Genomic DNA, 27,825 nt, shown 5'->3' with positions numbered 1-27,825 from the left:
AATTAAAACCAACATGAGATGTCACTATCAGAATAAATAAAATAAAGAACAGTGACAACACCAAATGCTGGTGAAGATGCAGAAAAACTAGACCACTCATATGTTGCTGGTGAGAATGTAAAATGGCACAGCAACTCTGTAACACAGTTTGGCAGTTTCTTATAAAACTAAAAATGCCACCCCATATGATCTAGCAATTGCACCCTTGGGAATTTATCCCAGAGAAATAAAAGTTGTATTTGTAATAACCAAAAACTAGAAACAACCCAGATGTTCTTCCATCGGTGAATATAAACAACCTGTGGTAATCCATACTAAGGAATACTGCTTAGCAATAAAAAGGGTTATTGACACACACAACAATTTGCATCAATCTCAAGGAAATTATGGTGAGTAAAGAAAGCCAATTTCCAAAGGTTATATACTGCATGATTCTTGAAAAGAAAAAATTATAAAAAACATATTAGTGGGGTGCCTGGGTGGCTCAGTTGGTTGAGCGACTGCCTTCGGCTCAGGTCATGATCCTGGAGTCCCTGGATCGAGTCCCCACATCGGGCTCCCTGCTTGGCAGGGAGTCTGCTTCGCCCTCTGACCCTATCCCCTCTCATGTGTTCTTTCTCTCTCATTCTCTCTCTCTCAAATAAATAATAAAAAAAAATCTTAAAAAAAAAAAAAGAGGCTCTTATAAAAAAAAAAAAAGAAGTTTAAAAAATAAATAAATAAAAAAATAAAAAACATATTAGTGCCTGCTGGGGTAGGGACGTGGGGGATGTAATTACAAAAGGAAACACAAGGGATCCTTTTGCTGATGGAATCATTCTAATTAACTAAGGTGGTGGGTAAAGAAGCCCACAGGTGAGAAAATTGCACAGAAATAAACACATGCACACACATGAGTACGGGTAAACCTAGGCAAATCTGAATGAAATCACTGGATTGTATTAATGTCAGGATCCTGGCTAGGTTTAATATAATGTTTTCATTTATATAATACATTTGCAAAATGTTTCCACTGGGAAAAACTGGATAAAGGATATACATTTTCTCCGTGTTATTTCTTACCACTGAATATAAATCTACAATTATCTCAAAATAAAGTGTAACATTGAAAAACGTAAACAAATAGTTTTCACCTGTGTTCTTCGGAATATCTCTACGAGCCTCTGGGAACATGAGGACCAGTGGGGTAAGAATGAATGTGGGGACCTCTCTTCCCCACTCCAACCTCCATTCCTGCTTCAATGAGAACAGTTCTTTCTTTCATTTACCTAAACGCTGGGCCATCTAAACAAGGTATCATGTGAACTAAGACCCTATCTCTGGGAGGTAGTGTACCATGGGTATTAAGAATGTGGGCTTTGGAGTCAGAATGCCTAGGCTCCATCTCTAATTCTGTCACTTCCCAACTGTATAATTTTGGGCATGTTCCTCAACTTCACTCATCCTGAATTTCCTCATCTGTAAAACGGGAATGATAATACTCTCTGTCTCATAAAACTGCTGTGGAATTGAACTAACATATCTGAAGTATTGTGTTCAGTGCCTATTGGGACAAAGTAAGGTCTCAATAAATATCAACTATTAGAATGATCAACGGAAAACCTCTAGCTTAAACAGTATTGCCCAAAAGCACAGGTATTTAAAGAAGTTATTTATAATTTATTCCAAAGGGCTTACAAAGTATAAAGTGCCCACCTTACATTATTTCTAAAAAATCTTCACATAACCTTGTGAAGCCAGTCTTACTATCTTTTTCCCACTTTGTCGATTAGAAACTTAAGACACAATTTAAATGTGGTGAACAGCCTTTCTTTCCCCAAACCCATGGTGTACTATATTCTCCCTTCTACCACAAATTCAACCAACATTTAATGAATGCTTATTATATTCCCTATGTTGATAAAGATGCTGATGGAGCAGAGCTGAACACACAAGACAGGATCCCTGGCCTCCTGGGGCTTACTGTTAACTAGCACTAAACAAGCATAGAAGTAAATGAATGACATACTTTCAATAGTGGTAAGTGTTATGAATTTAATAAGAAATGTGATTCAGACTTGCACAGAGGGTTCAAATAAGGCCTTTCTGAGGCAATGACATTTAAGTTAGTATCTAAAGTAAGCGGGCGCCTGGGTGGCTCAGCGGTTAAGCGACTGCCTCCGGCTCAGGTCATGATCCCGGGGTCCTGGGATCGAGTCCTGCATCAGCCTCCCTGCTCGGTGGGGAGCCTGCTTCTCCCTCTCCCACTGCCTCCCGCTCCCCCTGCTTGTGCTTGCTCTCTCTCTGTGTCAAATAAATAAATAAAATCTTAAAAAAATAAAAAATAAAATAAAGTAAGAGAAGAAACCATGGGAAAGGCTTTGCAGACCAAAGGAACAGCAGATGCAAAGGCCCTGAGATGGAACAAAAGTGCAGCAAGGTGATGAGTGGCATGGGATAGTCTGAGATGTGTGCTGGAGCACAATCACTCAAGGCCTTAGTTTTTGCTAACAGCAGTGGGTTTAGATATGATTCTAAGGGTGATGGGAAGCCTCAAACAAAAGATCCTTTAGAGGCATCGCTTTGAAACCAGCTTGTTTCACAACTCACAGATGATATAGGACCCAATGGCCAGGACGGACACCACGGTTGAAGTGTTACAATTTGGACTGACACCACCTTCAGTCTTGAATCAAGCATGGCTATACTGCCTGTTAGACTTTTCTTTCTCTCTGATTTGGTTCTCTGCGTCTTCTTCTACTCTTGTAAGGGAGGCATACAGAATAAACCTATCTTTGACAGCTTTCATGGGTGTTTTGGACTAAAATAAGATCTCAGGACGAATGTGTGTGGCTCTGATGAAAACCCTATTGTAGCTGAAGTGTTGGTGAAGTTTTTCATCATGATGCACATATATATATATACACACATAAGCCCAATATAAATAACTGAAAGGGAAAAAGATGTTCTATTCATCACAAAGTATTATGACAGTTTTGTTTGTAGTTTATACATGCTAAAAGAGTCGACCTACTAAGTATAATGTCTCATGTGGACTCCTGCAGGACTGTCACTTTATCCTTCTACTATTATTCAAGAAGTAACTCAAAGATTAAAAAAAGGTTTGGGTGGGAGAGCCTACGAGTCAGTGCAACTCAGAGAGATGTTTGATTTGGTCTATGCTGTATTTTACAAATACACTTAAATGTTAGAAGTTCTCACCAAAAAAAATCTGCATTTCCAGTTTCTCTTCAAAGAGTGGACTGCGTAACAACAGTGGGCTCCTATTTCTATAAGGCAGCAATAATCTGGAGTTGGATAAGATGGAAGCGAAGAAAACCCGACAAGTTGGAGCAGAGACGGGTAAAGGGTAGAGGAAACAGCTACCTTCATCATATGAGGTTGTGTGTCAAGAAATACTTCCCAACATTAATGGGGAAAGGCACATACGTTTAAGTATGTTATCGAATGTTGCAGATATAATCAGTAGTTCTTTAAAATACTGTAATCACCAACATTCATAAGGAAAAGGAAAGATTTGGTGAGGGACTATGTAAGTGAGCCACATCATTAACTTCCTAACATGGGGAATCTGTTCATAATGTAGGAGGTTGACAAAATAAGAGAGATAAAACACATCATTTAGAGTTACAGAAACAACTACCAAGAAAATGAAAGCAAGTTACGAAGGTGGTGATTAGGCCTGGGGAGGTGTATGAGCTTCCTAGGGCTGCCATAACAAAGCATCACAAACTGGGCATCCTGAACATCAGAAATTCTTCTCTCTGCAGGCCTAAACCCAAAATCAAGGTGTCAGCGGGGGTGGTTCCTGTTGAAGGCTCTGAGGGAGAATCTGTTCCAGGCTTCTCCCCTAGCTTCTGGCAGTGGCCCACAATCCCTGGCATCCCCTGGTTTGTGGCTGTATCATTCCAGTCTCCGCTCCCATCTTCCCTGGTGTGTCTGCGTCTTTTCTTACCAGAACACCAAATCCAGTAACCTCATCCTAAATTGATGACATCTACAAAGACCCTATTTCCAAATAAGGCCATATTCATAGGCAGCCAGGGTTAGGACTTAAACATACATAATTCAGCCCATAATTGGAAGGGAGAGATGAAATAAGCAAAAGTTAATTTTTATCATCAGCCCTTCAATATCATTTGATTTTTTTTAACCTTGTGTGTATTTTATATAGATTTTTAAAAATTTAAGTATCTCTACAACTGTGACAGGGCTGTCTTTATTATTAGACAGTCTTCTCTGTAAGACAAAACCATGCAGTAATTTCCAATGACCGAGAATTTGGCATGATCCACACAGCTCTTTTTATGCTCCATACACCAAAGGGTTTCCTAACATCTCCACTACAGGATACTAGTCTACTAGGCCACAGATCATTTCCTGGGCTCCCTAAATGTTCCTGGGATCTAAAGCAGCCACTGTACCAGACACTATGGTGGGCCCCGAGGACACACAAAGCTGAATAAAGCACAGTTCCCACCTTTAAGGAAATCACAATCCAACAGAGAGGATCATAGCAGGATCCTCTTGGTTGTAACAGAGTTCCCTACCCAGAGTGCACTGGGCAATGAGGAAAATGTATTCTATTGTCTCTACCAGTTAGAGTAAACTCTACCGGTTCTCTGCTGCACATGAGAAAAAATCCAAGATTATGAGGTTTGAATACAAATGGAGAGGAGAGTTACTCCTCTCACATGAGAGAAACAGAGAGAGTCTAGGGCTGACCTGGTGTTCTGTGGTTCTATAGGCTGAATATCTGTGTCCTCCCAAAATTCGTATGTTGAAACCCAATGCCCAGTGTGATGGTATTAGAAGTGATTCTGTCATGGCGGTGGGGCCCTCAGGAATGGAATCATTGCTTTTATAAAAGAGAATCCTGAGAGCTCCCTCATTCCTTCCACCACATATGGACACACCAAAAAGTCAGCAATCTGAAACACAGGAGAGGGCCTTCACCAGAATCTGACCATGCTGGCACCCTGATCTTGGACTTATAACCTCCAGAACCACAAGAAGTGAATTCCTGTTATACGAATCACCTGTCTATGATATTTTGTTACTGCAGCCTGAACCAGACTGGGACATATGGTATCAGGGAGCACAGACCAGCCCCTGACATCTCTCTCTACACTTTTATGGGACATGTCCTATTGCTTTGCCATCCTCAACCCATGGTCTTTTCCATTTTGTGGGCCAAGATGGCTAATGTCCATTTTCTAATCAACAGGAAAGAGAAAGAGATGAAGGACATATCACATTCCCTGCTTACACTCAGGCCAGGATTTAGTCATATGGTTATACCTCACTACATAGGGTTATTTTCTTTAGGTAACCTTGTGTTCAGCTAAAAATCAGCCATCCATCACCAAGGAAGAAAGGGTATGATTAAGGCGTCAGCACCAACCAGACAGAATCTGCCACCAGCATGAAAACAAATCACTGCTTTCAATATGATAGGGGCATCCAGGCAAAAGGGGCCCAGAAGACAGGCTAACTTGGGGTGGGTCAGGAAGAGTCCCGGGGAGGTAAAGACACAGTAGGTACTTCAAGGGATCGATTAATGTCTGCCACATGGACCAGGGAAGAAAAGGTGTCTGTGCAAGGGCAGGAGTATGAGCAAACGTGGTGATGGACTAGACAAGAGAGGGCATAAGGAAGAGGGTGAATCTAGGACAATTCCTTGGCTTCAGACTTGATTAACAGAATGGATATCAGTGCCTCACACTGAGACATGGAACTCCAGAAAGGAACCAGGCTCAGATAGGAAAGAGAGTTAATTCAATTGTGAACATATTTCAGAAGCCTCTGGCACACTGGTGCATACTTTTATCTCCTTGAACACTTAGAACAGGAAAATGTGGTTTGGGTACTATAGTTAACCCCTTCTATCCACTCTACCTTTGCCTAAGAAATGTGGATATGGAGGCATTTACCATCTGGGAAAAGCTTCCGAGTAATAAGTTATAATTTAATCTGTGGAGATGTGAAGAGGCATGTACTTACTGGTGTAAGTGAACGCAGCTTCCAGAACAGGGTCTGGTGGGTAGTTTCTTGCACAAAGAGGGAATGACTCCAAAGCTAGTGTGTGAATATTGAAAAAAGAGGCTATGATATACAGTAAAATTTTGAAAAGATGTATCATAGACAGCTACATCACAAGAGGAAATGTTTTAGAAGAGAAAGAAGCTGAGTAAACAAGAATGAGTCATTAGTACAGAATACATCAACACACAGACACACAGACATGCAGACACACACACACTAGTGATAAGCTGGTGGAAATTCTAGAGAAATGATTTTTAGGATGTTAGCCTACTGTGAAGAACCTGGAATCCTACTTTTGCAGAAACCAAGAACAAGGTCTAACAATGGGTTTGGGAGATGGAAAGTGACCTACTCACTTAGGAAGGACAGAATGACAGAACAAATAACTCTTGGCAAAAATAATAATGGCTATTACTCTTTGCAGTGAGAGGGTCTCCCATTTTTCTGATACATTCATGAACATGTATTCATTTGATACACAAGTTAACCCTATGATTCTGGTGAAGTAGGAATGACCATCCGCAGATGCTCACTGTTGAAATAACAACAGGCCAAGTGGACATTTAATAAACAAGGTAACACACATAAGCAGCATATCCAAAACTGTTCCTTAGAATTAAACTTATTTGTTCCATGGAACATATGATTAAAAAAAAAAAAAAAAAGTAGCTCCATGGCCCAATTAGTTTTGGAAATGTTGACTCAAAGTTTACTCAGGTGTCCTAACCGTAGGTCTCCTCAGAGGCTCTGATAAGCTACAGTGGATTAGGAATCTCAAGAATGGATGAAAATGTTGCAGTTCCCAAACTTCTTTGACCACAGAACCCTGGTCCTCCTGGAACTCCCTTCTTTCAGAGTCCCTGGAATACATTTTGGGAAACACTGTATTAGAGAATCAGTTAGAACTGTCCTTCTGGCCCAGAGTGAACTGAATCCTGTAGGCTCAGCAATGTGTGATGATGGAGAAGCCATGCTGTGACTTACCTTGGAGGTGTTAACATTAATTAAACAAGGAGACCATTAGACTGATGTGGCTCTCATGCCCTGAGAGCCTATGGAAGCAAACCAAATCACGAGCCTGTAAATGCCTCAAGGTGATGAAGTCAAAATGTTAAGGACAACCAATCACAGCCAACTAGGCTTTAAGCTACAGCCAATCAATAACTGCCTTACTTTGCTTCCTCCTTTTCACAATAAAAGTCCCTCCCCAACTCCTCTTGGTGGGGGATTCCTACCACTTCCAGTTTGGTGCTGTATGACTTGAATCGATTTTTTGCTCAAATAAACTCTTAAAATGCTCAATATGTGTCTTTTAACAGAGGTCACCCTTACACAGAACTGAAGTAACCTATCATCCACGTATGGTGGCAAAGCCAGGATTAGAAAGCAGGTCTCCCAAATCTGGGTCCAGCATACTTCCCACGCCACCATTTGGCTTGGTCTCAAAAACAGTAGATGGTCTTCCTTCCACTTAGATTGCCTTCCAATTGTTATTCATTTTGAAAAAATAAAATTATTCATAGAAACGCTCAACCCCTTCTGGTTGGGGTGAGCCACTTTGATTTCCTAAATGAAAACAGTGGAACTTGCCTTTAACAAGAAGGTTGAGAACTATATTTAAAGTCACTGGAGTATTAATATTGTTGCAATTACAGTTAATCAATTTCACAGCCATCTCTGACAGCAGTGGTGCTTGAGCGGAACCTCATGGAAGAGGTAAAGAAATGAAAAATGAATTGTTCTGTATGTGCATTATTCATGTATTTATTTTCCTATTTTTTTTCATGAGCTCATCTTTAGCTACATTTTCAGAGAGGAAGGCATCAAGTTTTAAAATTCTGCAGTCAATTTCCTGTTTTATAACTTCTAATAAGAATCAGATATGCAAAAGTGGCAATTTTTTTTCTTAATAATATCTCTTAAGAATGAAACAAAAGAGGCGCTGTGGTCTCATCAATGCTACAGATTTCCTCCACACCACCACTGTACTGATCAAAAAGCATAATGGACAGTTCCTCATTTCTTTCCGAAATTGCTTTATTTATATTTGAATAAATTCTGAAATCTGGTCATGGTGTGTTACTTATAACCTCAGTATTTTATTATCAAGATTCATAAATTACACAGCATTTAGATAAAAAATGCATATTGCAGAGTTATTCTGGCTTTTTATATGCCCCCAAGAGATTAATACTAAATGTATCAGATCTGAGAGAGTAAGGAGGATGAATGGCTACAGGAACTCATCAAGGGCTTGGAGGCTTAATGTAGATAATTCTTCCATTCTAATGCTTTGAACTTTGGTTAATGATTATTATAGATGAAAGAGAATGTGGCTTACCACAGTCCTCAAAGATTTACATATTAAATTCCAAAGCCAGCAGGTAGAAGTCTGAAATAGGACAAGTTTGTCCTCAATCTTCCCTTACTTGGTTCACATTCTGGGGGGATCATTATAATCCACTTTGGTTTTACATTTGAGTTTGTCCTCCTAAAACTTCCCAACCCTGGCTTTTTCTTCCCCCATCACTATCCACTCCATATCCTTCAAATCAAGATTCCTTTTCCTGGCTTCAGTGGTCTCAAGTACAGATTTCTTTTGGTAAGCTAAGTAAGAATATGACACAAAGCCATTTGTATGTACTCTGTCTCATCTATTGATAATATTCATTGCTTCTCAACCAATAGTTTAAAATATGTCTACTACGTATTAGGCAATGATTACTGATAGTGAACCATGCCTCCACCCTCCCCCCCCCAATAAAACCTGCTCTTGTGGGCCTTATTTTATGGTTGTGGTGTGGGGAAGACAGTAAGAAATAGCCAAACAAATATACATGTAGTGATAAGTGCTGAAGAGAAAAATAGAGATGGACAGGGTGTGTCAAAGGATTCTATATTAAATAAGAGATCAAGGAACAGCCTCTCTTAGAGGAGGAATTTGAGCAATGACCTGAACAACATAGGGAAATGAGCTACATGGATATTTGTGGGGAGAGCATTCCAGAAAAGGAAACACCACACACAATGCTCTCAGGAAAGCAGAGAGCCCAGGGTGCCTGCCGCAGAGTAAAGTGGGATGGGGGGACTGAGCAGATGAGGTGACACAGGGGACAAGGGATCAAATCATGTGACTGTGTAGGCCATTATAAAGACCTGGCTGAGGGTTTTGCATGGACTACCATGATGTGATATGAGTGTTTTGAATAGACTCTAGAGGGCTGGGCATTAGGCAGCCCAGTGGCTTGGACCACAGCGGTAGCAACAGAGGTTGTGAGAATGTCTGGAGTCTCTACACATGTTGAACACAGAGCCAACACCACTTGCTGACAGACTGGATTTGGGGAGTTCTTATAAAGTATTCCTCACTTGTCTTCTTTCTTCTCTTAGGTATGGGAAAGTCTGTAAGCAAAGCATAGCCTATTTCTTTATTTTTCTATATTTGGTACAGGGGATTGTGAGGAATCAGGGATTTCTGGGCTCTATTTGGAACTCTGCCAAAACAAGAAAGGACTGATCAACATTAGCGGTCACACACAATGACTAGACAGGACAAGAGTCTGATGGTGTCTTAGTCCATCTGAGCAGCTGTAACAAATTACCACAGACTGGGTGGCTTATAAACAAGAGAGATTTGTTTCTCACAGTTCTGGAGCCTCGGAAGCCCAAAGTAGCCACTGGCAGATTCAGTGTCTGGTGGAACCACTTCCTGGTTCACAGATGGCTGTGTCCTCACATGGAGGAATGAAGGAGGGAGCTCCCTGAGATCTCTTTTATAAAAGCACTAATTCCAGTCATGAGGGCTCCACCCTCATGACCTAAACACCTCCCAAAGGCCCCATCTCCAAATGTCATCACATTGGGGGTTAGGCTTCAACACATGAATTTTGGGGTGACACGAACATGCCATCAGATGGTGAATTGTAAAGTTACAGACCAGCTGAGGTTCTCAAGAGAGAGCTGATGCAGAACCACAGCTTCTGGCCACCTAGGAGATGAAGCCTTTAGATGACCTTGTTAATTATAATGAGAAGGCGATAAAGAACAATAAAGAAAATAGTCAATCAGGGTAGGAAATCTGGTCACCAGGATTTGATGGACCTGAGACATGGAGGGAAGGAATCAATGTCAGTTAAGGAGGAGAAACCTGGAGAAGACTCTCCTTTTGTCCTATAGATAAACCAAACACCTCCTTGGGCATTTTGAGCTCCCTTTTAAGGCAAGGCCTCTCAAGTAAAAATGAAGCAAGCCATTCCCGCATCATTGTTCACCATCTTACTATTAGTGAAGATACTGGGTAAACTTGTGGGATAATTGGGACATAATACACCTGGTCCAAACATCTGGATGCCAGGAGTTTCAGGTGTTAATAGAAATACTGAGATTGGCTCAAGATTATTTGCAAGGGTTCAAAGGTATGCTATCACTGCCCTCACGGATCACAGCTCCTATCTAATAGATTTGCAAGTCACCAACTCTTGCCTGAGGACAAACACCCTTATCTGAATAGTGGACATCCGTGGCACCTAGAAGAGAAATGGTGGAGGAAATTCTAGACTCCTAAAGAGGTTTCCTTGGGTTCTCCCTTACGTTAAAGGTAGGCTGGGCACTCTGGAAAACAGTATGGAGGTTCCTCAAGAAGTTGAAAATAGAGCTACCCTACGATCCAGCAATTGCACTACTGGGTATTTACCCCAAAGATACAAAAGTAGGGATCAGAAAGGGTACGTGCACCCCGATGTTTATAGCAGCAATGTCCACAATAGCCAAACTGTGGAAAGAGCCAAGATGTCCATCGACAGATGAATGGATAAAGAAAATGTGGTATATGTATACAATGGAATATTATGCAGCCATCAAAAGGAATGAGATCTTGCCACTTGCAACGACGTGGATGGAACTAGAGGGTATTATGCTGAGCGAAATAAGTCAAACAGAGAAAGACATGTATCATATGACCTCACTGATATGAGGAATTCTTAATCTCAGGAAACAAACTGAGGGTTGCTAGAGTGGGGGGTGGGGAGGGAGGGATGGGGTGACTGGGTGATAGACACTGGGGAGGGTATGTGCTCTGGTAAGCGCTGTGAATTGTGCAAGACTGTTGAATCTCAGATCTGTACCTCTGAAACAAATAATGCAATATATGTTAAGAAAAAAAAAAAAAAGAAGATAGCAGGAGGGGAAGAATGAAGCAGGGGAAATCGGAGGGGTAGAGGAACCATGAGAGACGATGGACTCTGAAAAACAAACTGAGGGTTCTGGGGGGGTGGGGAGGATGGGTTAGCCTGGTGATGGGTATTAAAGAGGGCACGTTCTTCATGGAGCACTGGGTGTTATGCACAAACAATGAATCAGGGAACACTACATCTAAAACTAATGATGTAATGTATGGGGATTAACATAACAATAAAAAAAAGGTAGGCTGGGAAGGAAGCCGACCTTGGAATATGGAACTTCATTATGAAATGGTGGGGAAATAGTACACATGGAAGATATAACTCTTGACTCCCTTCCCTACTTATCTCAAAGTCTTGCTTAGTGCTTTTTCTTCCTTATGTATGTGCAGATGTGCCTATAAAGCACGGCATATGCTTTATTTCTCTAAATTGCAAAGGAATACAGCTCGCCCTACTGCTTTTCATTATTGGATAAACCAAGGTGTCAACACAGGCCCTTAATAAGAAGTTGTAAACTCACCACCTGTGGAGAATTTGCATAAAAAGGAAAGATTATTCACTTTCTATCACCTAGCCAAATTTCTGTGCTAATGAATCTACTGGCTTCACATAAAATTTTAAATGGCACGTAGCCCCACTCCTGATAAAATCTCACCAAATAAGCATCAGAATCTCAAGATAGAATACTGAAATAATTAAAATGTTCTGCCATAAAAATAAACAATTCCTCCATAGACAAGAGTAGTATTTTCCCCAAACAGAAACAACCAGCACCTTGGGGGGAAAAGAAGTTAACCACATTTTTACATAATTTCATGAAAAGAGAAAAGACACAGGCTGCCCATTAACAAGGACCATGGAAAAATATTGCCCTGTAGAGGGAAAAACATGGCTAATTTGTAAATCCAAGTCTGCCTTGTATCTTCTTTCATTTTCTACTCCCAAAGGATGTATTTTAATACACCATTACTATTTTTAGTGAGGAAAGCTGACTACCACTATTCAAACTGCAAGTCTGAATTAAATTTAGTCATCAAGCTTAAAAAAAATAAACTAATGAGTAGAACTTCCTCCTCCTTCACCATTCATCTGTTTTCCAGGTTCTTCCCCTCGTCCTCATCCCACATTCCAAGCACTGAATGAGGATCTAATCTGCATCAGGCACTAGATGTGCTAGATACATGGAGACCTATCTTTACTCCCAAGGGGCTTCAATGTTGGGAGTTGGGTTTACTACGCAAAATGAAAATTCAAAAAGAACATGGTAAATTCTACACTAGAGATTGGAAAAACAACAACAAATAGTACAAAATCAGAAGAGAAACTTTATGGTAGTCCATTATTTTAAACAATTAACAAATAGTAATTTAGAGATGTTTTGTCCTTGGAAAAAGTATTAATTGTACTTTTGTTAAATGACCTAGACAAGTTTTTAGATTCAATGAACTCAGGTTACCTATTTGTGAACAGACTTCTAGAAAGCCACAACAATCAAGTTTTACCTTATGATAACACCTAAAATATGCAGCACGTTCATCGGAAAATTTCTCCAGTCTTTTTGGACCTTTGCTTGAAGCTTTCTTGAATACTAGCCAGCATCGCTGATATATCTGGGAGGAAATACAATGACAGAGTTCAGCATCACTGACTGAGATATTTACTGACATTTACATTTAAGTTTTCTTTCTGATGTTTTCATGTGTAAAGTATTCATAAGCCATAGTATCATGCTACTTTGGGAAAATAAAATTTTAAAACCCAAAACTGTTTCCACAACAGGCATGTTATGTCATTTGATTACTGGAATCAAATGAAAATGAATATTTAAAGGCAAATTTCTTAACGTTTCACTAACAGTGTTAGTAGCAACATTTCAGAAAAAGTCCCAGAGATAAAAATCCCAAATCAGCACAAATAATATAGGCATTCATGGCACATGCTCTTATTTCAAATGCAATTAAATATGGAAACCCTGGGCCCAATATATGCTGAAGACTTCACTGACAGCCCTAGAAAGAGATGGCCCCTATGTGTCATAAGACATCCCTTATAACTGAGGGTCAAAGTTGGGTGACACACTAGACTAGCTAATAAGTGACAGATAAACACCAATCAGATTCTCCCTCAGAATGTCCAACCCAGAGACTCAAAAACTACTGTCATACTGAGGCACAGGCTGAGTTGAGAGGTCAACCCTGGTAGGTTATAAACTGAGGTTGGTGACCATGTTGAATCACGTGCCTAATAGTTAAGCAGTGGAACCTGGTACAGAGAACTAGATAATTTCTATTCCAGACAGAAGAGACATTTTAGTCCTTTGTCATCTTTCTGTTGCTGACATCTGGTTTTCTTGGAAATCATCTCTGTCCCTAAGAGCTGAATAGAGCTCTTATCCGAGCAACCAAAGCTACCGAGATTGGAATAACCAATATAAATTAAATTAGACACTAAAATATTAATCATACCAAAGAGAGGAAAGTGCAAAGAGCTAATGAGTAAATGAAAAACAATGTTCTCCAAAAGCAAAATAAAATGAGATGTTTTAACCTAAAAATTAATAAGGATGTATATTAATGATAATATTCACTAATAGCAGAGATCTGAGTGGCACTCTTATACTCTCCTGGTGACCTCTAGAGCCCATCTGACAACAACTATGAAGAACCTTAAAAGAATAAGAATGTATCCTAAAGAAAAAGCCCAAATGCAGCCCAAAATTGACAGAGGAATTCTGAGTTCAAGAGCAGACAGGTGGGCACATATTCAATCACAATTATCTCCCTGATCCTTAAATCACCTTCTAAGTACCATATTTATGCGGTTTTGTATAGTCAACCCATAAATAAATTTTACGCACTATAAAGTTTAAAGAACCTCTGAGCTAGTAAGAAGAAACAAAAAGTCCACATAAAACATTTGGCCATTCAAACCATACTCAATTTAAAATGCCTTCTACAACTTTATTAGTAACTGGCAGGTGGATGAGGAATTCAGGTTTGCTACTACTTGTCTGCAATGCTGAGTAGATTCTGTTTTTCTCTTCTCACTCAGTAAACTAAACATTCATTAATCATTTTGTTTGGGGTGGTAAAAAGAACATGAACTCCACTCCACATTGAAGTTTTGCTCTGAATACAGAGGGTAAGATATGTGCCTCATCCTACTGAATGTATAATTCTAGTATTATTATTTATAATAATAATAAATAGAAACTACAAAAGCCTCAAAAATAAGGAAAGACAAAGTTAATGATAGTACTTCTATTATATACAGTAAGTATGTGGTACATAATATATGTAATACAATATAGATGTACGCATCTGTAAGATAATATAGGTAGTCATTGTATTAAAAATGTAGTAATATGAATAGTACACACAGTATATATAGTAAATTATGCTACACCAGTAATATATATGTTACCTATCTATAGGATACCATAGGTATATCATTTGAAATAAATTTCAGAAGGAATTTCTAATGACATGGAAAAGAAGGGGGGGTTGCTTGTTTTTGTTTTGTTTAATAAAAATTAATACTGTAAAATAAATGAAAGAGAATTGTTATTTCTTTTTTTTTTTTTAAGATTTTATTTATTTATTTGACAGAGAGAGAGCGAGCGAGAGCAGGAACACAAGCAGGGGGAGTGGGAGAGGGAAAAGCAGGCTTCCCGCCGAGCAGGGAGCCTGATGTGGGACTCGATCCCAGGACCCTGGGATCATGACCTGAGCTGAAGGCAGACGCTTAACTTCTGAGCCACCCAGGCGCCCCGAGAATTGTTATTTCTTAAATATCCAGAGGCATCAGTAAAATAGTACAATTAAAATCGATTCTATTGGCTTTCATCTTGCATAGTTATTAAACTTATCAAGAAATAAAAAAAGCAGGGAGACAGAAACAAAAAAGTAATTCGGCAGAGAAAGGGTAGCCTTTCAAACAACTGGCACCGGAATAATTGAATATCTGAAGGAAAAAAAACAAATACAAAAAAGCACAATAAACAAACACCTTAACCTAAAACATTCATCTTAAACAAAAATAAAGTCACAATGGACTTAAATATAAAACAAAACTTAAGACTTCAGGGAAAAAAAAAAAAGACCAAATTTGGGATCATGGTCTGGACAAAGAATTCTTAGACTTCATACCAAAAATACAATCCATAAAAGAAAAACTTGCCAAACTGTACCTTCTCAAAACTTAAAATTTTTCCTTTGTGAAAAACCCAATGAAGAGGATGAAAAGACAAGTTACAGACTGGGAAGAAATGTTTGGAAACCACAAATCTGGCAAAGGATTAGTATCTGGATACATAAAGAACTCTTAAAACTCAACAGTAAAGAATCAAACAATCCAATAACAAAATGGAAGGAAAACAAAAGACAAAAACCATGAACACACATTTCACCAAAGAGGATGCACAGATGATGAAGCACAGAAAACATTATTAGCCATCAGGTAAATGTAAATTAAAACCAAAATGAAATATCACTACACATCTATCAGATTGGCTAAAATAAAAAAAAAAAAAAATACCACCACCAAGTGCTGAAAGGATGCAGAGAAATTGGGTCTCTTCCACTTTGCCGGTCGGAACGTGGAATGCTACAGGCACTCTGAAACATAGCTGAGCAGTTTCTTTAAAAACTAAACAAGCAACATATGACCACAGTTGCTTTCTTAGGAATCTATCCCGGAGAAATGCAAACTTCCCCACCCCCAACACACACACCATCTGAACATAAATGTTCACAGCAGCTTGATATGTATCAGCGCAAAACTGAAAACATCCATTTATTCTTCAGTGGGTTAATGCGGTCCATCTATATCATGGAATACTACTTAGCTATAAAAACAACTGAACTATCAATACTGCAACAATTTGAATGAATCTTCAGATAATTATGCTGGGTGGGGGGGCAAACCTAAAAGGATACATACTACATGACCCTATTTATAGCATTCTTGAAATGACAAAATTACACAAATGGAGGACAGATCTGGGATTATCAGGGGTTAGGGATGGGAAGTGGATATGTCAACAAAAGGGAACATGAGGGATCCTTGCAGCAATGGAACTATCCTGTATCTTGACTGTATTAATGTCAGTATCTTGGTTATGATATTTCATTATACTTTTGAAGATGTTATCACCAGGGAAACTGGGTAAAGGGTACAGGATCTTTGTGTAAGATTTCTTAAAACTGAATATAAATCTACAACTGCCTCAAAATAAAATACTTAAAATTTTTTAGATGGAAAAATGTAGGGATATTTAAGCAAAATCTTAAAATTACAGCCTAAACTAATAACAGTTATCTACATTCTTCACCAGTCCTCCTTCTGCTGCTATCAGACCACAGTGTAATTAACCGGTGGACTAAGGAACTTTAAGAAGCTACATTGTAAGAGCCATTGGTAAGAATTCAAACATACACTTCTCAGGATAGAGACCCCCACCATGAAAATTAACATTTCCAGTCCTGTGGTTGACACATAGAAGTCTTACCAACATCTCACTCATGTCTGAATAACAGATGAGACAACGGTCTCCCTGAAAATTTGACCACCACCACAGGACTGTAAATACAGTGGGAATAACTGTCACTCTGTTTCCATAAAAAGTGGGGAAAATAGGCTATCATTCTACGATCGGCAACCCCTTTCTTTTGCACATGCCCCTGAAAATGTTTTAGAAATTGAGCATGCTAAAGGTATGCAAAAATATATCCACCGTAGCAAAACATTATTTTCACTTAGGAAGATAATTTATATCTCCTAATTATGCCTCAACTTTCAGACTCACTCTTAAATGATACCATTTCTAACTTCCTCTTATACTTGTTCATTTTCTTCACAATCAAACCAGTCTTTTCCTGGCTTATGTCCAAAGGCTGTTCAATGCAAGCTAAAGACTCCTCAAATTCAGCATGCCTAATGATGTCCACCTTTGATCCATCTATAGCAGGTTTAGGAGATTTTTGTTTTTCATTTTTTGTTTTTCTTTTGTTTTATTAAGTAGTAAGGGCAAAAGTGCAATATTACAAATAATTGCATAAATACTATTACATAAATTCACATGCAACTATTGGTGGGGGCATCACCGTGGAATAGATTACATCATGTTGGTTCATCAGGAGAGAAGGAAAACCGAAATTTGGCTTATGAAAAGGCAGCTCGGGATGTTTGTAACATACAAACACATGGTACAAAATAATGCAAAAGTTGGGAGCAATCGTACCATCGAGGCCATTCCTCATTCTGCCACACATCACGCATCAGTGACTCTCAGCGCTGGTCCAGCATTACTCAAGATAATTGTTAATTATGTAGATTCCTAGAGATTAGCCAAGGTCTACTGACTCAGAACCTCCTGGGGTGGGGGCCAGACAAATTTGCTCTTTAACATGTTCCCCAGGTGTTTTATTTGCAATTTGCAAACCCAGGCCATAAATATTCATAAAGACACAGACAACACAGTGCTTCCCACTCGGGACTGCCAACAAAGAGTTCTCCAACAAATGCTCCATGAGGAGGGCCTCTGTGATGTGTGCTTTCCCAGAAGTGGTACACAGAAGGCTTTGAAGTCGAGCAATGTGAGATGCTGTCATGAGCAGAAGAGAGATAAAGAAGCAGAAATAAATCTGTTCAGCTCCGGTGAACTCTCAACTTCACTGCTGGACACTCTCTGTCCTAAGAATTCTGGGAGAGCCACCTAGTACCTGAGGATTGAAAACTTACCCTAAATATCTCAATATTCTTCCAAGGGAATGAAACAGGACTCCCTGAATATGGTCATGGGTGACTCACTGGAGTAACACAGATGTTGTTAAAAAGATGACAATTTGAGAACAATCCCACTCAAGGGTTTATAGCGGTTTTTTTATTTCCTTAAAATTAATTCATTCAACCATCTCCTTCGTATTTTATATAGCACATCAACTTACCATCTGTAGTACTTATTTTAGTTAACGTTTTTTTGTCAATTGATTTTTTAACTAAATTTTTTTCTATTTAAAAGAGGAAACTGTTATTCCAAGGATAATAGCTAAGTGTAGTTCTCGCTAGACATAAAGAATAGATAATCTTAATGATAAATATACTGTTAGAGAATCTGATGACAGAATAAATTTCATCTTGAAATAGCTCACCTCCCACGCATCAAGGTTCCACAATCTCAGGACTAGTGACATTTTAGGCAAGGTAATTTTTCATAGTGTGAGGGGGTGGGGTGTCCTGCGAGTTGCAGGATGTTTAGCAGCATCCCTGGCCTTTGCCAACTGAATGCCAGCAGCACATGCCCCCCTACCCAGCTGACAACCAGAATTATCTCCAGACATTGCCAAATGTCCCCTGGGGGACAAAGTCAGAACCACTCCTAGAGATGAGTGCACGCTGATTTGAGATTGCACATTTGAAAAATATGAGGCTTTGTGAATATCTTCAAAGTCCTGGATTTGAACAAGTTAATCCGCATAAGCCACTGCTGAAGCCAAAAAGATAAGCACATCACACAGTTCTGACAACCTGGGTGGACAGACACCAGATTTAGCAGTTACATGACAATTTTCTTCAGTGTGCACTTGCTAGTTATTGGTAGTGGCTTTATTACATCTAATTTTCAGCCTTAAATTGTCACCAACCCCTATATGATTTGTACTGGTCTTTTTTCCCCATTTTCTTTAAAATTGGATACCCTTAATAACTGCATAGCTCGGGTTTCAAATCGCTGACACTTACTAGCTTCTTCTCCTAACAAAGAACAGTCTGGTAAATTCACCGAGACTCCCAGTGCCAACAAAGCAGCTGAAACAAGTAAGAATTTGTTTTGAGTTCCTAATTTTATTAGCAGTCCGTGACAATGGGTTGAACAAGAGTCACAAATTTAACTTCTGGAGAACGCATGGACAGTTATAAAGGTGACAGAAAGCAAATTTTGGTAACATTTCTGTTAATTGGAAATTACATAATGCCTCCATGTACAAAATCAGAAAGCCTACGTAAGATGTGTTCATTTAGGTCTCTATGGTCCATTGCAAGTGTCAAAAACTTTTTTCGTAAAGGGCCAGAGGGTAAATATTTTAGTCTTTGATGATCATAGGTCTTAGTTGGAGCTACTGAACTCTGCAGTTGCAGCACAAAAGTAGCCAGAGAGGGCGCCTGGGTGGCTCAGTTGGTTAAGCGACTGCCTTCGGCTCAGGTCCTGATCCTGGAGTCCCAGGATCGAGTCCCGCATAGGGCTCCCTGCTGGGGGGGGGCGGGGAGGGGGTCTGCTTCTCCTTCTGATCCTCCCCCCTCTCAAGCTCTCTCTCTCTCTCTCTCTCATTTTCTCGCAAATAAATAAAAATCTTTAAAAAAATTTTAGGGCACCTGGGTGGCTCAGTTGGTTAAGCGACTGCCTTCAGCTCAGGTCATGATCCTGGAGTCCTGGGATCGAGTCCCGCATCGGGCTCCCTGCTCGGCAGGGAGTCTGCTTCTCCCTCTGACCCTCCCCCCTCTCATGCTCTCTCTCTCTGGCTCATTCTCTCTCTCAAATAAAAAAAAAAAAATTTTTTTTTTAAAAAGTAGCCAGGGAATATGTATAAATGAATGGTGTGGTTATCTTCCAATAAAACTTTATTTAAAAAAATCAGGCAGGGGGCACCTGGGTGGCTCAGTCGTTAAGCGTCTGCCTTCGGCTCAGGTCATGATCCCAGGGTCCTGGGATCGAGCCCCGCATCGGGCTCCCTGCTCCGCGGGAAGCCTGCTTCTCCCTCTCCCACTCCCCCTGCTTGTGTTCCCTCTCTTGCTGTGTCTGTCAAATAAATAAATAAAATCTTTAAAAAATAAATAAATAAATAAATAAATAAATAAATCAGGCAGCAGGCCAGGCTGCAGCTTGCCAACCTCTGGTCTATGGCAGTATTTCTCAACTGTTGAAGCTCATGTGACCTTTTGATCAACCTAAAAATCCATTTGACATGTCCCTCGTGAGAGAAAATGAGGAGGGGCTATAGCCCAGGTGAGAAGCTTTAGATATTCCACATCTCCCCACAAGCCCAAATTTTACTTACATAAAATTATATTAAAATGTTGACCTGGTGCCTTTTCTATGCCCTCCACCACACTTCTGAGTCCTGTCCACTGTCTGGGGTTTACTCCTCTGCAATGAATTTGAATGCTGTCCTAAAGAGAGCTCTCACATGTATTGACACAGCATCCCATCTCTACCCTTGGGATACAGTTAGCTTTTGATCATTATCTTTTTCTATGAGGTCAAGGTGCACTTTGGAAGATTTTCCATTTTGCCAACATCCCCTTTCTCTAGTCAGGTCGGCTCTTCTCAAAGCATTCCCCCCAACTATCAAGATACACCCCCAGCCACACATTGCTAAATTAGCCTCACTGCTCACAGGCTAACCTTATTTTTACCTACTCTCCAAAACAAACCAAATGCTCTTCTCATCCAGGATCTTAATATCAACACCCAATACTGGCTGCACTTTCCACTGCAGACTGCCGGCAGGGCTCTTTTTGTGCATTCTTTTCTTTCAATTAACTCCCTCCCCTACAGCCCTGTGAAGCACGTGCTTCCCTATGCCCATTGTATAAGGACATACAGCCTCAGGAAGGTGACTCGCTAAGTATTACTTGAGGGCATGAAGCTAGCAGAAAGCAAGCCAGGATTTCACCTTTGGTTTGCCCTGCTCTGGAGAACAAGCTAACCACGACCCCAGGAGTTTCCCAGAAAAGTTGGACTCCTAGAGAGGCACACACTTATGCCAAGGGTCGAGCCGTCTGTAAGAAGTTTATTTTCAAGCTTATCACAATCTAAAAAGAGACATTTCGTTGTAACCATATGCTCTTTAATCTGGACAACTTTAGAGCTTAGCTATTTCAGAGTGACATTTGCATTTGTAATGTTAAATTCTCTGGCACCAAGCGTTCATCTCCACTGATGGTTTTTAATGGAGTATGTCGGTAACTGGGGTCTTAATATCCCAGGCTAGGAAGTGTTTGCTTTTAAAAGAATTTCACATGCTCTCTCTTTAAGTGACAAAGTATTCCGTATCCTTGACCGAAGTCCAGAAACCCAAGTATTTCTAACTACATTAGAAGTATCTCAGTTTTTCTTGGCCTTCCTTGCCTTGCTAACCTGCAGCCCCTCTTGTTCTCAATTAGTTACGGCTGCAGCTAAGAAACATCCTGACTAGCTGGCTTCCTGCGGACATATGCAGTCAGCTACCTGGGGCTGACTTGTCACTTCTCCAGCAATGCCTGGCCCTCCACTTTGATGCACGACACATGGCCAGAGTAACCAGCTGCCCTCCTAGAGTCTCGGGCTCCTCTATTACTTCAAGACTGAAGAAATGCCACTATCTAAGGACAGCCCAACAGCCACAGAGAATAGGGCCAAAGAATGCAATCTGGGGGTAGAGAGGAAGAGTCTTTAACGAAGACAAAACAGGAGGTAGGATGAGCCCACCAGATAATCCCCACTCTGTCCTGTCTGCCAGGGTCTGCAAAATTCTCCTTCCACATCCAGCTTTGACCTGGATGATCTCTGAGACCAAGGTGGTTGTAACTTTCCAGTTCTACAAACAACGATCATTATGGGATTTCAGAAGGTGAGAGATGAAGCGTATACAAGGAGTTCTTTGTCATCTTTGAATGGTAACTTGTAGGCTGCGACCAAACGCCACTTCCTAAAATAATGAGCTGGTTCAGAATTATTTATTTCATGAAGGGAAAAAAATTTTAATGAGTAAACAACATGATCCCATGCCTATCATTTACATATGCCTTTACTTGTAAGGGAAGAAATGCTAATTTGGGGAAGACTGCACAGTGGGCAGCAAGGTACATTTTAAATTCACTGCGAAGAGAAAGACCAGCAAGAACAGGATAATTAATCATAAAATAAAAGTTGTACAAAGAGGATTAAAAAGCCTTATAAAGCATTCACAGGCAATAAGTTAGCTATTGTCAATCCTTTGTTGATGGTGAGGTAAATGAGCACAACCTTTCTAGAGGCAGAATTATGCCTACCCTCTGACCTGGAAATATTACTTCTAGGAACTTACCCCCCTAAGGGAATAATTACGGAAATATGCAAACATATGGGAATAAGGTTCTTCCACATAAAAACTGGAAACACCTCAACGTTCCAGGGGGCTGGTTTAATTAATTATGGCATATCTGTAAACTGGAAATTGCTATCATTAAAAATGATATTGTCACATAATATTTATACCATAGAAAATGCTATGAGTAAATTATTAAGTTTAAAAAGTAGGCTATTCCTGCTTTTTAACCTGTTTCTACTCCAGTATACACACTCATTCAGCAGATAAGGCCCTGCTGTTTATGCAAGAAGATTGTGAGCTACATTCGACCCTTCCCCGCCAGCCCTCATACACACACACACACACACACACACTCATACATGCAATTATTGGGGAAAATCTGTGCTTTAATGGAAAACTGCATTCCTTAGCACACACACTTGTGGGATTATCTGTTTTGGATTTTGTGGGAGCTATTCTACATCTAAATTGTAGATAACTCATAGAAATGCAACATAATTCTAGTCCACGAAGAGGCAAATTCTGTCCTGTGCAGCAAAGGTTCAAGTGACTTCCCTCCCCCACTGCCAATGAGGCACATTTTTGCCTCCTTTCCAACATTCATTTCACTTTGACAGATACATAAATGTGTGGTTTCTCTGGGTTAGCCTTTGAACTACTCATAATATTCTGCTTTGTTCTCTCATTTAACTGATGAGTTAAAGCAGAATGTGTAACATGTTCATTCTTCGTGATTTTACCTGCTTTGGAAAAATTATCTTTTAACACAACCCAGAAACCGCAAGTCCTGTGTACTTTCCTTCTAGCTAAGCCTGGAATGTCCTTACTGCTTTGCTGGGGACGGCCACCCTGACCCAAGTCACCATCTCCTGAACTTCAGACATTCCCTGCTCCCACCTGGCTGCAATTCGGTCTGTTTCCCTCAGGGCATCTGGGGTGATCTTTAAAAACTTAATCTGACCACATCAATCCACTGCTTTAAGCATTTCTGTGGCTGCCTGTTGCCTCTGGGGTAAAAACCAGTCTTAAGACATTCCAGAACCTGCAAGAACTAGCCCCTCCCTATGGTTTTAGCCTTAGTTTGTGGCTTTCTTCTGCTTACCCTTCTTCAGTTGTAAATATGCAGATATGCATATTTTAGCAATGATCAAACAAGTAATACATTATTGTTAAAAATTCTCATGGAGGGGTGCCTGGTGGCTCAGTCGTTAAGCGTCTGCCTTTGGCTCAGGTCATGAACCCAGGGTCCTGGAATGGAGCCCTGCATCAGGCTCCCTGCTGAGTGGGGAGCTTGCTTTTCCCTCTCCCACTCCCCCTGCTTGTGTTCCTTTTCTCTCTGTGTCTCTCTCTGTCAAATAAATAAATAAAAATCTTTAAAAAAAAATTCTCATGGAATCAATTATCTGCTACCAACAGTACCCAACACCAAGGAAACTCTTCAGTTGTCCACACAGAGTTGGCCAGTGTTGGAAAAGCCAGCTCTGAGACAAAGTTATGCAGCCCTTTCCTTCTCTCTCCAATTCCTCTCTGTTCTCCAGATCTACAAGGTGGAAGGGAGATGAGGAGTGAGGAAGATGGAGAGGAAGATGAGGAACAAAAGAACTGCTTCAAGAAGCCATAAGCAGTAAGAGTCATTTATTTAGCTTTTATTTTTAACTAGCTTTTTAGGAAAAAAAAAAACAACTATCCTTTAAAAAAATGCTAGAAAATCTTAGCTACTGTATGGGCATGTCCGGGAGCCGTCATCTACCACTAACTCATTGGACAAATATTTCCTGGGTGCCTACCCCATGCCGGGCACTGTCAGGCACTGACCAGGGCCACAGCTGTAAACAAAACAGGGAGAAGTCGCTGCCTTCGCTGGGCTTACAGTGCATCGAGAAGACAGTAAGATGGATGTGTCTGCTTCCAGTATGTGGATAATATAGCATATGGTATTACGGACCACGAAGGCAAATAAACCAAGGAAAAGTGGACGGAAATTGCTAGTGGTGAGTATTTTCAGTGGGGTTATCATGGAAGTTCTCACAGAGAAACTGCCATCTGAGAGAACACCTAGAAGGGGACGGAAGAGGGGAAGGAGTGAACAGAGTAGGTATATGGGGAGGGGAGAGGCTCCAGGCAAAAGAAACAAGTGGGTGTTGAGCAGAGGCATGACTGCATGCAGAAGAGAAGGGAGGCCAGTGGAAGACCAGAGAATTCAGGGATGGTGGTGGTGACAAGTGCAGGTGGGACTGCATAGGTCTCATGGGTCTTCCTGTAAAGACACTGGCTTTTTCCCTGAATGAGATGAGAACTGAGCTGAAGAGTTTTGAATTGAAATAATATAATCCGAAGTATGGTCAACAGACTGCAGGGGTCTGAAGGCAGAAGGAGGGAAATGAGTTAGGAGCCTCTGCAATAAGGCTTGAAGGAGAGGATGGGGACCGGGGCCAGGACTGAAGTGAGGAAGGGGTGAGAAGTGGTCAGAATATGCATCTGTTTGGAAAGCAGAACCAGCAAGATTCACTGATGGGACTGGACATAGGGAGAGGAAGGAAAAGACTCGCAGATGATTCTAAGATTTTTAGCTCAAGCAAGTAGAAGTATGGAGTTCCCACCAGCTGAGCAAGGCTGTAAGGAGACCAGGGTTTGTAGAGATGATGTGGAATTCGGTGGTGAGTTTGCCATGCCTATCAAACATCTAAGTTTATATGAACATCACATTATCAAACATAATGAATAGGCAGTTATGTATACATTCTCTATGTGAGCCTGTATAGACAAGATTTTATTCTATTTTTAAATGACTTAATAATACCATCTTCCCTATAGGGCTGCTCTTAGAATTGAATGAATTAGTGTATTTTTAAAGTGCTTCCATTGCTTGGGAAGCACTCCAGAGCAGTCAGTGGCTCACACCATCCAACTAGGTGGTGATCCCCATGCAAACAAGGATAACACACATTTTGGTCCCTTCATTTACTCATTAATTTTGTGAATATTTACTGAGCATCTACGATGCGCTAGGCCCTATTCCAACACTGAAGAAATGGTAGTGCATGAAGCAGAGTCCACAAAGCATACTTTCTAGTGTATAGAAACAGAGAATTAAGTCTCCCAGCCCCTAGCACAATGCCTGGCACATAGTGATAATAATTAGACACTACGTTTGTGAACACTGTCATTTGGTAGTACATACCTAGCTAAGAACTTGGAGGAGTTAAAAAAGAAATGATCTCACTGTGGCTTCCCAAGTGACTTCCAGAGCAGTCTTTGAGTGATCACCAAACCCACATCACCAAGACTAAGGTCCAGTTTCATAGCCTGGCCCTACAAAATCGGACCCCTGCCAACCTGCTGAACCTCATCTCCCACCACTTCCTGCTTCATGCATGACACACCAGCCTCCAAAATGTTACATGCCTTTCTGACAAAGGATGAGAGAACTTGCCAGAACTTTTTCTCCTTGCTGTTCAGATAGCTGCTTCCTTTCATCGGTCAGGTCTTCAGTGAAATTTCTCTGTCACTTAACTACTGTTGCACAAAACTTACCGCAGAGCTTAGTAGCTTAAAACAATAACCACGGATCATTCCTCATGAATATGACGGCTGATCTGACCTGGCTTCATTTGTTCTTCATGGACAGGCTTACTCACACGTGAGCAGTCAAGTCACAGATTTTCTTGAGTTTGCAAGGGGCGACTCAGCTCTGTCCCATGTAGTCTTGGATTCTCCAACAGGTTAGCTGGGGCTTATTCTCCTGGAGCAAGCAGTAGTCCCAGAGAACCAGCAAAAAAATGTAGATGCTTATTACTTTTTAATCTATCTCTTCATTTGGAGATAATCATAGAGTCATATGCAGTTGTAGCAAAAACTACAGAGACATCCTATGTATTTTTTATCAGTTTCCCATGAAGGTAACATCTTGAGAAACTTTAGTATAATATCCCAGCCAGGATGTTGACATTTCCTTCAAGACCGGAATCCTCATGTTGCTCTTTTATGGCCATACCTACTTCTTTCCTGCACGACCCCCTCCTCAAGCCCTGGCAACATCTAATCTGTTCTCCATTTCTATAATTTGGGCATTATAAGAATGTTATAGGTGGGGCGTCTGGGTGGCTCAGTCAGTGAAGCCTCTGCCTTCGGCTCAAGTCATGATCTCTGGGTCCTGGGATCAAGCCCCACATCAGGTTTCCTGCTCAGTGGGGAGTCTGCTTCTCTCCGTCTCTTTCTCTCTCTCCCTCTTTCTCCCTCTGCCCTTCCCCCACTCATTCTCTCTCTCTCTCTCTCTCTCTCAAATAAATAAATAAAATCTTTACCAAAAAAAAAAAAAAAAGAATGTGATATAAATTCAGTCATTCAGTGTGCAACCTTTTGAGTTTGGCTTCTCTCACTCCACAAACTTCTCTCAAGAGTCATCCAGGTTGTAATATTCCCACAGTACTGACATACCATAGTTCTTTCAGCCATTTACTCATTTGAAGACCAATTGGGTCATTTTAAGTTTCTGGCTCTACGGATAAAGCTGCCATAAACATTCACATACAGACTTTTCAGTGAAGAGAAGTCTTAATTTCTCTGGGATAAACCTTATCACCCTTCACATACTTTCACTTCTCTGGTTTATAATCATCTTTAAAAAAAATTTCATCAACATACATTGAGAACTCTACCAGAGCAGTGTTATAATTTTTGCTTCAATCATAAAATATAATTTAGAAAACTTAAGAGAGGCAGGAAAGCCTATTGTATTTACCCATATTTTTGCTTATTGACTTTTTTCTTCCTTTCCAATGTTCGACTATTCCTTCTCTTATCCCTTCCTTTCTGTTTAGAAATCTTCCCTTAATTCTTTTAGAGTAGATCTGCTGGTGACATATTCTCCTGGTCCTCTTTCATCTGAGAATGTCTTGTTTCTCCTTCATTCCTGAAGGATACTTCGTAGGTGTAAGAATCTGAGTTGATGGTTCTTTTCTTCATCATTTGACAAGTGCACTTCCTTGTGCTACTTCCTGTCAGCCATTCTTTCTTCAGTACTTTTTTAGTTCCACCTTCTTTCTGAGCTTGGATGACATGAATGTTAGATCTTTTGTTAGAGTCCCACAGGTCCCTGAAACTCTGTGAATTTTTTTTCATTCTATTTTCTCTCTCCTGTTCAAACTGCAGATTTCCTATTGTTCTATCTCTCCTCTATCCCCTCCATTCTGCTGTGGAGCCCATCCACTGAATTTTTTATTTTAATTATCATATTTTCTGTTCTAAGAGTTCTACTGGTTCTCTTCTCTGTGTTATTTCTTTTGGGGGAAACTCTTTATTTACTGAGACATTCTAATTTTTTCATGTGTTTCAAGCATGTTGGTAATTACTCATGGGAGAATTTTTATCATGGTTCCTTAAACATCTTTGCCACATAAATCTAGCATTTCTGTCATCTCAGTCTTGACAACCATTGTTTGAAGTCTTCCTGATTCTTGGTACACCAAGCACATTTTGTTATGGAAATGTGGACATCTGGGATGTTACAGGTTTCTGGATCTTAATTAAACCGT

General features: G+C 40.3%; 1 protein-coding gene across 2 annotated transcripts in view; it reads right to left on the bottom strand.

Moving 5' to 3' along the window:
* Positions 1-27,825, bottom strand: part of DOK5 (docking protein 5) — a 160,937-nt gene that overhangs the window by 69,692 nt on the left and 63,420 nt on the right. Inside the window, exon 2 of one of the 2 annotated variants that reach the window (XM_064573377.1) lies at positions 12,728-12,835. The exons of the other annotated variant lie outside the window; for it this stretch is intronic. Coding sequence (XP_064429447.1) covers positions 12,728-12,835 — 108 coding nt within the window. The remainder of the gene's footprint in view (positions 1-12,727; positions 12,836-27,825) is intronic. 2 annotated transcript variants of the gene reach the window in all.

This window comes from Mirounga angustirostris, unplaced genomic scaffold, assembly GCF_029215605.1.
Source record: "Mirounga angustirostris isolate CCGP_5_RB_7025 unplaced genomic scaffold, mMirAng1.0.hap1 SCAF_10, whole genome shotgun sequence".
NCBI classification, from domain to species: domain Eukaryota; kingdom Metazoa; phylum Chordata; class Mammalia; order Carnivora; family Phocidae; genus Mirounga; species Mirounga angustirostris.
This window is presented reverse-complemented; position numbering and strand designations above follow the sequence as displayed.